Below are 12835 nucleotides of genomic sequence, written 5' to 3' on the forward strand. Positions count from 1 at the left end.
AATGGTCCAAGAACCTGAATAACCACAAGAAATCCTGCGCTCCCCTCCTATCCCCTTTGCCTTTCCTGGTGGTACCCTAACTATTTGCTATTTGTACCTTCGACATGGCCATCTCATTTGAGCTCCTGGATAGATCCAGTGTCATACACAAAGTAATCCACTTGATGGATCCCCATTTACCACCAAAAGTATTATTGTTTTGCCACTATTGACACACAGTGGCTGCCATCCACAAACTGCACTCTAGTTACTCATCCAGGGTACTCCAATGGCCCTGACCTCTAAACCAATAGGCACATGAAAACACTGCTGCACTTCTACAAGTTGCACATTATCCTGAGATAAACCTATATCAATGTGTTTTGTAGCTGGGTCAAAGTCCAAAGTCTACTTCTCTAATTGTCTTGGAAACTCTTGAGGCCAGTTAGAATTTTATTTTTTATTTTTCTAGCCCTAAAACATATTGTATGGATGTCTCATCTACTGTCTGCACATGAATGCTTATGCATGACTATTTATTCTATGTGTGCATGCGTGGTACAAGTGGCGCATGCTGCTTTCTACAGATCCACATACCTGTGCAACTAATGCCCAGAAAAAGTACGCAGACAATCTAGATTCTGCTCTCTGTTCTGTAATAGTGGTTGAGAAATCATCTGTTACTTAATCGTTGAGTCTGTAATCATGCTAATAGAGTAAGTGGTTATCTAAATTATCTAAATGGTGGCCGATTAGGAAAAGGGGGGATGCAACAAGACCTGGGTGTCATGGTACACCAGTCATGGAAAGTAGGCATGCAGGTGCAGCAGGCAGTGAAGAAAGCCAAGTCAAGTTTATTTGTCACATACACATACGAGATGTGCAGTGAAATGAAAGTGGCAATCAAGCGAATGGTATGTTAGCATTCATAGCAAAAGGATTTGAGTATAGGAGCAGGGAGGTTTTACTGCAGTTGTACAGGGTCTTGGTGAGACCACACCTGGAGTATTGCGTACAGTTTTGGTCTCCAAATCTGAGGAAAGACATTCTTGCCATAGAGGGAGTACAGAGAAGGTTCACCAGACTGATTCCTGGGATGTCAGGACTTTCATGTGAAGAAAGACTGGATAGACTCGGCTTGTACTCGCTAGAATTTAGAAGATTGAGGGGGAATCTTATAGAAACTTACAAAATTCTTAAGGGGTTGGACAGGCTAGATGCAGGAAGATTGTTCCCGATGTTGGGGAAGTCCAGAACAAGGGGTCACAGTTTAAGGATAAAGGACCGAGATGAGAAAAATGCTTTTCACACAGAGAGTGGTGAATCTCTGGAACTCTCTGCCACAGAAGGTAGTTGAGGCCAGTTCATTTAAGAAGGAGTTAGATGTGGCCCTTGTGGCTAAATTGCTGGACACACTCAACAGGTTCGACAGCGTATGCAGAAAGAGAAACAGAGTTAATGTTTTATGTCGACGATCTTTTGTTGGAACTGGAAATGTGAATTTCAAGTTGCAAAGTTGGGGAAACAAAGCGAATATCTGTGATAGAATTCAGATGAGGATTGCTGATGTGATACAAGTGCTGTTGGTGTGGTCTTAGAGAGGTGGTGAGTGCTTGTTAATCATAGCTGATTTGTATGAAATAGTATAAAATGTGGGAGAAGATTGTGGATAGTAGAGAAAAAAACACATTGATGGGACTCAACTCAGATGGCAGTTGGAATACTGTGAGAAAGTGTGAGATGATCTACTTTGGAAGGAGGAATGAAAAAGCAAAACATTATTTAAACAGAGCGAGGTGACACAATATTTCAATGCAATGGGTTCCATGTTCCTAGTACATAAAGCACAAAGGTTTGGCAGGCAAGTAGAGTAGGTAATCAGGCTAATGAAAAGCACTAGACTATAGATGCTAGAAATCAAAATAATCACAGAAAATTGTAGAACCACTCAGCAGGTTAGGCAGCATCTGAGAAAAAAGAAACAGTAAACTTCTCGGTCGTTGACTGTGCTGACCAACAGAGTGTTTGCAGTACAATGTGTTTTTATGAAAGCTGATGGAATGCTGGGCATGGAATATAAAAATAAGAATGCTTTAGTACAACTTTACAGGAAAGAGTTTTCCCCTCAGGTTTGTATTAAATCTTGTCCCCTCAACTTAAACAGATCTTCTCTTGTTTTTGATTCCCCTATCCCATGGAGAAGATTCTGTTCATTCACCCTATCTATTCCCCTCATGATATTAATGATTTGGAAGAGGGAATTAGGAGCAACACTAGCAGGTTTGCGGATGACACAAAGCTGGGTGGCAGTGTGAATTGTGAAGAGGATGTTAGGAGGTTGCAGGGTGACCTGGACAGGTTGAGTGAGTGGGCAGATGCGTGGCAGATGCAGTATAATATAGATAAATGTGAGGTTATCCATTTTGGCGGAAAAAACAAGGGGGCAGATTATTATCTCAATGGGGTTAGGTTAGGCAAGGGGGAGGTGCAGCGAAACCTGGGCGGCCTTGTAAACCAGTCACTGAAAGCTGGCGTGCAGGTACAGCAGGCAGTGAAGAAAGCTAATGGAGTGTTGGCCTTCATAACAAGAGGATTTCAGTATAGGAGTAGAGAGGTTCTTCTGCAGTTGTATAGGGCTCTGGTGAGACCACATCTGGAGTATTGTGTCCAGTTTTGGTTTCCTAATTTGAGGAAGGACATCCTTGTGATTGAGGCAGTGAAGCGTAGGTTCACGAGATTGATCCCTGGGATGGCGGGACTGTCATATGAGGAAAGATTGAAAAGACTAGGCTTGTATTCACTGGAGTTTAGAAGGATGAGGGGATTCTTATAGAAACATATAAAATTATAAAAGGACTGGACAAGCTAGATGCAGGAAAAATGTTCCCAATGTTGGGCAAGTCCAGAACCAGGGGCCACAATCTTAGAATAAAGGGGAAGCCATTTAAGACTGAGGTGAGAAAAAACTTTTTCACCCAGAGAGTTGTGAATTTGTGAAATTCCCTAACACCGAGGGCAGTGGTGGCCAAGTCACTGGATGGATTTAAGAGAGAGTTAGATAGAGCTCTAGGGGCTAGTGGAGTCAACGGATATGGAGAGAAGGCAGGCACGGGTTATTGATTGGGGACGATCAGCTATGATCACAATGAATGGCGGTGCTGGCTCGAAGGGCCAAATGGCCTCCTCCTGCACCTATTTTCTATGTTTCTATGATTTTATAGTCTTGGTCTTCACGCTAACACATGCACTCTTTCTGTTCGTTCCTCCATCCATCCCTATCCCTCCCCTCCTACCTTCAAAGTGAAACACATCTGTTTTCCCATTTTACAGTTTGATTGTAGGACCTCGACCTGCATTACTAATTGTTCCCCTCTCCACATCCTGCTGTGTATTTCCACTGTTTTATGTTTTTATTTCAGAATTTGCAGTTTTTCACTTTTGTCAACTTGCTAATGGGCTTGTCCATCAGTTGCTTTCTGGTATGAATGGAATCCAGGCTTTGGAAAACGTTCTATACATTGATTTTCAGTTCTAACATGCTCCTACTCAATATATCACTGCAGAAAGCCCTTTCAGTGCACCAATCTTTGTATTACGTTGAATACCATTGCCGATTAGCCATCTGCCTGTTGTCTAATCCAATCTCATTTGGATCCTATGCCGCTGAGGATGTCTGTTTTATGGATATTGTCACTGCTCTCCTCTTCCCTGCCTGGTTGCACATTTGCTTGAGGACTTGCACATTGGAATTGCACTTGCAAGCAAAACCCTATAGTGTCTGGAGGATCAATATTTGAGTTGGTGATTCTGAAAGTTACGTTGACAGATGATTCCTTGAAATGCTGGTGTGATATTCTGATGTGAACTGGGGGTAAGATTTATAGTAGTCTAATATGGGGGAACTTATGCATGTTAGGACTTTCACATGGCGAAGGGAGGCTTTTGTATGCCTGCTGGTTTAGCGCATTATGTAAATCGAAAGAAGCAGCTTGTAGCAATGGTATTCAACATGCCTTTTCTGATTTAATGGTCTTTGCCATCTTGAGGTACAGTGCATCCATTTTGGGGGCTTGGTGGCTGCTATGCATCTCCATGCCCATCTTATTAATTTGTTTTGTCAGCAGGGTCTGGAGAACTCTGTTCCCTTCTGGATGGAGGTTAATTCTCCACCACTAAATTGTGTCATGGATCTTCCAACGTGTTATAATCAGTTCCACCATGACTTTTATGAGATGCAGAGTGGATTTAACTTCTGAAGCTTGCCTTAAACTGATAGTGATCACTTATAGAATTGGGTTCCTTGTCAATGGAATAACTGAAATCATGATAATACATAGACAGTATGATTTTTGTGTACTGCTTTAACCAAATCAAGTCAGCATGAGGTAATCGGGCATCCCAGTTCTTGCAGCCACTTTTGGATCCTATACAGTTTGTCTCTACCTTGTAATTTACGGCGCTACATCACTTTTCAGGACCTGATTGCTGCCATTCACTTTCACAGCTGTCTCGTCCCACAGCCTTTTGAGCATGTGGCTGGATGGCTCCACCTGGCCCCTTGTGGATAGAGGACATCTCTTTGTCTGCCTCCCCCACCAAGGCATCCATTATAGTCTCTGAAAATCCTGGATCCCGCACTCTTCCACCATGTGCCATGTTTCCCCAGGCAAGTCGCAGTCCTGTACCTTGTCATTGCTGGCATCATCTGATTACTTTTTCGTATCTGTTTCTGACCAAAGACCCTCACATTGTGTAACCAATTAGATTGTCTTGGACATTCTGATGTCTACCATCTGATTAGCGAAAGTGACATATATTTCATTTTGGTGATTATTATATATATAAAAATGAACTAATTTGTAGGTGCCCATAAAATTAGACCAACAATGTTTTAAAGTATTCAAATGAATTCTAGGCTGTGGGGGTTAATCTCTTATAATTTTTGTCAGAATATTATTTAAAAAATCATTTATGTTGTTGTTGTCCCATCTACTTGCTGTGTTTAACCTTCTGCTTGTTCTAGTGATACCAGCGATGTACTTATTTAACTCCATCTCCATATTACTCTCTCACCTCCTCCTGCCAAATTGCTCCTGTATGGTGCAAGTTCAATCATGCCTATTTCTTACAATAGCGACTTGTTAATGACTAATTTTATCTCTAAATCTGCCATTACCTCTGATGGAGGTAATGCTTCTGATAACAATTTAGGTTGTTGTCTTTTACTCCTCCATAGGTTGCAAAGGAATATACAGGTGGTGGTATTACATTGTGTCTGCTGCTCTTATTCTTCTTGGTGTTAGAACTGTCAGTGTAGTATAAGTGAGTAACTGCAGTGCATTTTGTAGATGTTACGCACTGTAGCTGTGCATTGGTATCGGTTTATTATTGTCAAGAAAGAGATACCTTTAATATCACATGCACCAATTGGTACAGTGAGGTGCATTGTACCAATTGTATTTTACCAATTGTACCAGTCACGTGTATCCAGACAAATCAAACCATACTTTGAGTACATTAAGTAATGCAAAAAAGAAAAGGAAAAGAGAACTCAGAATATTGTGTTATGGAAAGAGAGAGATACAAATATAAAATGTACAAGTGCTGCAGAAAAGTAAATTGTAAGATCGAGAATTCATCCTCATGGAACTGGAGGGAATGATATTTATAGTGGTGGATGGGCTTCCAATCAACTTTATTCTGCTGGTGTTGAGTTTCTTGAGTGTCACTGCCCTGGACTCATCCAGGCAAGTGGGGAGTGTTCCATCACACTCCTGGTTTGTACTTTGAAGGTGGGGAAAGGCTTTGAGGTGAGTCATCCCAAGATACCCAACCTCTGCTCAACTTTGTAGCCACAGTATTTGTATGAATGGCGACCTATATCAATGGTGGGGGTTGATGATAGTGATGCCATTCAATTGCAAAGGTAGGAGATGGCCTGCGTCTGAATGTTTGTCTAGGTCTAGTTGCCCGTAGGCATGGACTGCTTCCATTGCTGAGGAGCTGCAATTAAAATTGAGCATTGTGTAATCTTCGTCACTTCTGACCTTGTATCCAAAGGAATGTCGTTGGTGAAGCAGCTAAAGAGGGTTCCCTGAGGAACTCCTGCATTGATGTCATTGGGCTGGAATTTACTTCTGACAATCAAATCATTTTTCCTATGTATGAAGTTTGAGTCAAAGCATTGGAGTACTTTCCCATATCTGGTCCTTTGTGAATTTCTAAATAAACAACAGGTTACCTAACACTTATTTTCTGCCAATCTTAATGATTTTAATCAAGAACCTCTGTCTTTATTCATTCTCTCCACTGTCATGTCAATGAGTTGTTCTTTCACATATTCAGGCCTCTAGACTCCTGCAAGGTCTGCTCTTGTTTTTATTCCCATTGTGTATCAAATAAATGCCTCAGAGTGTTTCATCTGAGGGATGGAAGGTAGGGAAGGAAAATAGAAAGAACCCTGCCAGTTTTGCTAGGAGATGGCTTGGGATATGGGAGATGCCTTATACCCCATTGTTTTGCTCCCTTACAATGTTGAGTATGTTTTACAAACAATGTATGAGGAGAATGCCCAAAGCTTTGTGGGTAGCCAAACAGGCATTACAAAACAAGGCCTGCATTTCTTTACGTATTCCAACTATATGCAATGTGTGAAGGAAATGGGGTGAACCTGGGGTAGGATTAAGATTGAGAATGGGGTTAAGGAATAGCACTATTCAGGGATTGGTAGGCAGTAGCGTCAGTAATCAATGGAACGGAAGGGCTGTAGTGCAGTGGTAAGTGGGGTGCACATCTCTGACCATTGGTATTTGGAGCATGGGTAGAGATGTCATTCAGCAAATACAAGCAATTGGGGAGCATGGCAAGATTTGTATCCAGAGTTGTGTGGGAGAGGGGTTGGATTCATGGATTTACTGAAATGTATTGTGAATTTAGTTTTCAATCTGATGCCTGATAAACAGTTATTTTCAATCATTATTTTGTATGAACCATATTTTTATTTTAATCCCAGGGTGATCAAGGACCTCTGGGACTACCTGGACCACCAGGGCCTCCTGGACCCAAAGTAGGTCATTTATAATTTTACTACAATATTGATATATTTATATTCATTATCCAGCACACATAATATGATTGTTTCTGCTTCCAGTTTGTTAATGGTGGTTCATTATATACTATTGAAACAATCACTTATTTAACTGGCGTAACAGCAGTCTACCATAGCCACCATTCATTAGCATTTTTAATCCAAAAGTAACTGAGGCATAAGAAGAATTGTTTTTTTATTGTAACATCGGAATTGTGATGGACAACACATATGTAAAAGTAAATACAACATTTTCTCCTACAATCCACTATAAACTGAAAATGGATTTATCAGGAGTGAGGCACTTTCTTTCAGGGAATGGTAACTTTAGTTGTTGAGGGTTATTTAGTTTTTAAGCATTTGGTGAAAGTAACACCAAATCTGTGTAAAAATAAAATACTGTAAATCCTTGAATCCTTGAAAGAGATTGCAGAATCTGGAACAAAATATACGAACTGCATTCTGTAGCTGTTGTCATGTTATAACACAAAGCTTCTGCTTTGCACGCAGCAGGAGCCCATCAAGGAAAGAATAGTTTATGCTTGTGTTGGTCATTGTGAGATATTGATAAAGACATTTAATATCCATCCAAGAGCAAGATTTGTCAATATCAGTCATGCAGATATGAATGTGGTTTACAATGGGATCCCAATTCTTGTTGAACCATTCTGGTGAAGACCATTGTCACCTCCATTGTCTTGTTTTGGTTTCTGAAAAAATATCTCGCTTGACAGTGATGTTCTTTAATTCTTATTTCCTGGATTTTAGTTTTATGAAAGCAGATGACAGCAACATGAAAATCAAAATTTATTCCTAAATTTCTCTTCCCAGTAAACCATTTTTTGATTGTTCTGCTATCCTGTTTGATAATTTCTTTAAAGACCATGAAACTATAGGCATGGTAGGAACAGGCATAGGACATCTGACCTTTTGTTTCCTCTCCCATTCAAAAACATCATTGGTGACCATTTCCTCATATTGTACGATTCTTTTAACATTCTACAATCTCTTAACAATTTGCCCATCTTAACACTGAGCGTATTCATGGGCTCGGGCTCATCGGCCTTGGAGATTCAAGATCTCATCAAGAATACATCGTAAATGTAGTCAGAATCTCCAACATCCATCCCAGACAGCATTTTCCAGATTCCAACCGTGCTCTGGGTGAAATAAATCTTCCACAGATACCCACTAAACTATTACCTCTTACCTTCAATTTATGCCTGCTGGATTTTAAACACTTATGTGAATTTATAATAAATAATAAGACCTCAAACATTCTTATCCAAATTATTCATATACATAACAACAAGGTTACTGTGCTCTAATCTTTCAGACCAGCCTCCCATGTTGGACCTTGTAGGGTTCTACTGGAGTCTGTGTAGCCTTTCCCTATTGCACTGTCCGCATCAATGCACTTTGTTACTTTTTGCAAGTGTCGATTAATCCCGTTGTATAGATTATTTAGCAGTACTTTTCCTACCACTGATGTTAGACTCGCAGCCCTGTAATTAACTATTTTCTTGCTGCTGACATCTTAAATAATTTTGATTTTCAAAGTGTTTTATTGGTTTGATACTTTACCCTCATTTCCTGACGATATTTGTGAAACAATCCACTGTTTTAAAGCAACTTTCTATTGTAATACGTCTTTTCTACACATATGTGCCTTGCTGCTTAATGGTGTCAGATGACCAAACGGGTACAGCCAGACCAATGACGATTGGAAACACATCTTTCCTTCCTCTGTGCCCCATCTAAGATTTTATATTAAACGATAACATATGAGTTATTGCATGAGAAGAGGTGAAAAGTAAAGGCAAGGTCATGAGCACTTCTTGGTTCATGCTCAGTAGAGCTTTCATCCATTCAAGTATGCATGAATTAGAAACACAGAATCATTGAATAACATGTCAAAGGAGGCCCTTGCAAGAGTGATGCAGGTAGTGCATTAATCCAACTCTGCTGAAGCCTTTCAAAAGAGTTTTTGAATCTCCTTCCTCCAGCTGCTCAGCCATGCATTTCAGATCATTATAGTTACCTGCTAGTTAAAAAATATCAATATTGTTCTTTTCTTTTACTGTAGGGACTTCCAGCAGTAACGCACGCTGAAGGCAGTGGTGAAGCTCTGGTAAGATTTCAGGAGTATTGATTCATTTTCTCCACTGTGACATATTCCATATTAATTATTGAATAGGATGCCTGTTTGTTTGCAGTGCCCTAATGCATGCCCTCCAGCCCTTCAAGGCTACACTGGTCTTCCGGGAATGAAGGTAGGTCTCCATTTTATTATGACTAATACAAAAAATAAATACATCAAGAAATATGAAGAACAAGTGTTTTCATTTAATTCATCCCTTTGATGCTTAGGGTCATAAAGGTGCGAAAGGTGAATCTGGTGAACCAGGCAAACAAGGACATAAGGTAAGACACAAAACTTGCCCAATCAACTTCGTAATGCTAACGTAGCCTCTGTGTTAGATTGTGTTTTCTGGGAACATGTTCCTTTGTGGGTCAATTAACAAATCTTATTTATTAATTTAAATGTCAGATAAAAATGACAATTATTTTCCTCGTGTCATGCAAGTCATTAATTTATATTTTATTTCATTTGTTCGCACAACTTAGCAGTTCCAAAATTCAATGTATTGGTGGCACAGCTGTTAGACCTGCTGCCCTCAGTGGCAGAGATACGGTTTGATCCAGACCTTTGGAGCTGTCTATGTGGAGTTTGTACATTCTCCGCGTGGGTTCCTTCTGGGTGTTCCGGTTTCCTCCCACATCCCAAAGATGAGCCAGTTTGTAGGTTAATTGGCCTCTATAAATTTCCCCTAGTGTGCAGGGAATGGGTAAAAAAAAAAGTGGAATAATGTAGAACTAGTGTAAACGGGCGATTAGTGGTTGGCATGGGCTCAGTGGGCTGAAGGGCCTTTTATTTTCATTTAATTCCCTCTATAATGGAAATTAGTAGGACATTTCTCCACTGGCTGGAGCCACAAAGGAAGATGGCTGCAATTGCTCATAGTCAGTAGTATGCAGCCCGTGCATTGGTGCACGAGTCTCTTGTGGGAATGATAATGATAGCAAATGTTCTGTTTCATTTGCAACTCCTGTGATAATTAAGCACTCTGGTGCTGACAAGGTCTGTTGAGTACCTTTGCCTGAAGCAAATAAAGCTCCTGTCAGTAATTTTTTACTGGATATGTGCAACCTGAATTTGTGAGATTGGATTGTCTGTACCTGTTGACAGTGTACACTGCAGTGCCTTAAAACAGGCAGTATGAGGAAGACAATCAGTACCTTCATCTGCAAGTTGATAGGGAAGAGGTGAAGAATCGTAACGTTGAAATCCATCAGACTGCTTAATGCAGATTACAATTGAATCAAGTCTGCACTGGGCTGGTGATCCATCTGGACCGGATCTCTAGAGCAAATGACAAGAAGATCTCCAACAACCCTGTGCTTATCACTTACATGTGGGACAAGGAGGTGGACCTTTGCCAAGTCAGATTTGACCAGAAGAAGACCTTTGACGTCCATTGTATAATGAAAGTGTTTCCCCAAATGAGCTTCGCGAACAGGATGCAGAAATGGACACAGCTGTCAGTAGCGCAGACCAAATCAATGAATGGAAAAAAGAAAGCTTCCTGATCAAATCTGAAGTTAAGCAAGGCTGTCTTCTCTCTGCTATTTTACTTGTGTGTTTAAGCCTACTGTTGAATCTACTAGAAAGAATACAAGGACAGAAGAAATCGAAGCCCTCAACCTCTACCACCCATGGCAGGCACATAGAAATACTACCATTGTTCAAGTTGGAATTATAATCAACATTCCTCACTGGGTTTAAATGCCCAAACTCCTAGAACTACAATTGTCTCTGGAATTACTTTGCAACCTTAGAAACATAGAAACATAGAAATTACTTTGCTCACCTTCACGTGGTCCGCCCTGTTTCGACGAATGCAATCAACCCGGCGTGCACAATCAAATAAGATCAAGTAGAACATTATCCTACAATTTTAGGCTGTGCACGCCATACGCAATAAACATAGAAACATAGAAAATAGGTGCAGGAGTAGGCCATTCGGTCTTTCGAGCCTGCACCGCCATTCAATATGATCATGGCTGATCATTCAACTCCGTATCCTGTACCTGCCTTCTCTCCATACCCCCTGATACCTTTAGCCACAAGGGCCACATCTAACTACCTCTTAAATATAGCCAATGAACTGGCCTCAACTACCTTCTGTGGCAGAGAATTCCAGATATTCACCACTCTCTGTGTGAAAAATGTTTTTCTTATCTCGGTCCTAAAAGATTTCCCCCTTATCCTTAAACTGTGACCCCTTGTTCTGGACTTCCCCAACATCGGGAACAATCTTCCTGCATCTAGCCTGTCCAACCCCTTAAGAATTTTGTAAGTTTTTATAAAACCCCCCCTCAATCTTCTAAATTCTAGCGCCTACAAGCCGAGTCTATCCAGTCTTTCTTCATATGAAAGTCCTGACATCCCAGGAATCAGTCTGGTGAACCTTCTCTGTACTCCCTCTATGGCAAGAATGTCTTTCCTCAGATTAGGAGAAGAAGACGACTCAATTGCTAAGGTTTCTCCATTAGCTACGGGTTTCTCCATTAGCTACATCTGTATATAGATGAAAATAATGATTTGCATTCTTGTAACTAGTTAAATAATTCTTGCTTCTGTTCATAGTGAGGTTGCAGATGTGCAGTGCCGTGCACATTATTTAGTTATGGTTTTTGCAAATGCAAGTACCAGCTATGCTCTGGTTTATTATGTCAGAAAATAAGTGTGTCATATTGCTCATTTCAAAAATGCTTGCTTTATCTTTTAGGGAGAAGAGGGTAAATCGGGAGAACCTGGAGAACTGGGTTCTCAAGGCACTCCGGTAAAGTACTTTTCATCTCAAATATAATTAAAATAAATGTTATTTTCTGTTAATTGCTTTTTCCTGAATGGTATCTGTCAACTGAACGGGCTGTACAACCTTTGTTAATGTTCAAACCACGACAGAAATTTAGTATCAGCCGGTGGTTCTTATCCTCATGCAGGTAAAGCGTTGTGACAAGGTACTGTGCAGGAAAAGTATCTGTATTATTGCAAAGATACATGTAAAGATTAGAGAATTAAAAAATCTAATCAAGTGGTATGGCTTGCAATGGAAAAGAAAAAAACATGCATCATATTTACCACACATATTATTTTCTCTAACAATAGTATGTTTAACAAGATTTTTTCTTATCGACCTTAGGGACCACAAGGCTCAAGAGGATTTAGTGGCATGGAAGGACAAAAGGGTGATAGGGTAAGTTGAATTGATGCAATAAAGATAAGTTTGTCGGTGGCCTAAATTAACTAGAATATGCACCTTTCCGTAGCAAGTCTTCTGCTGTCTACAGTGGGTGACAATGTTGCAGAAAGCTGCTAAACAGATACCAAAAGCATTTTGAAGTTTGAAATCCCTTCCAATGAAATTAGGGAACTTTCATGCCCTGTTATTCTGTTTTAAAATGATCCATTCTTTGGCATGGTTAATTATATCGTTTTACATAATCTCCTAACGATTAGACGCACTGTATATTTTTGGAAGGAAGTTGGATTAATACTGAATTATTGGGAAAAGGTCTGTGGAATGGACATCGTAACTATGAGAGGACATTTGGCCTACCTTTTTGCAGTAGTGCTCTGTTCGATGAGTTCTTTATTTCTGATGTTTTAAAGTTTATACATTCGTTTTTGTAGTGGGAGGG

General features: G+C 40.2%; 1 protein-coding gene across 1 annotated transcript in view; it reads left to right on the plus strand.

Annotated features, from left to right (window-relative positions):
- The window catches only part of col9a1b (collagen, type IX, alpha 1b), an 85570-nt gene that overhangs the window by 23838 nt on the left and 48897 nt on the right, over positions 1-12835 (plus strand). Inside the window, exons 9-14 of the mRNA XM_055635035.1 lie at positions 6992-7045; positions 9153-9197; positions 9283-9339; positions 9437-9490; positions 11920-11973; positions 12337-12390. Of these exons, the coding sequence (XP_055491010.1) occupies positions 6992-7045; positions 9153-9197; positions 9283-9339; positions 9437-9490; positions 11920-11973; positions 12337-12390 (318 nt within the window). The remainder of the gene's footprint in view (positions 1-6991; positions 7046-9152; positions 9198-9282; positions 9340-9436; positions 9491-11919; positions 11974-12336; positions 12391-12835) is intronic.

This window comes from Leucoraja erinacea, chromosome 5 (assembly GCF_028641065.1).
Source record: "Leucoraja erinacea ecotype New England chromosome 5, Leri_hhj_1, whole genome shotgun sequence".
Lineage (NCBI taxonomy): Eukaryota > Metazoa > Chordata > Chondrichthyes > Rajiformes > Rajidae > Leucoraja > Leucoraja erinaceus.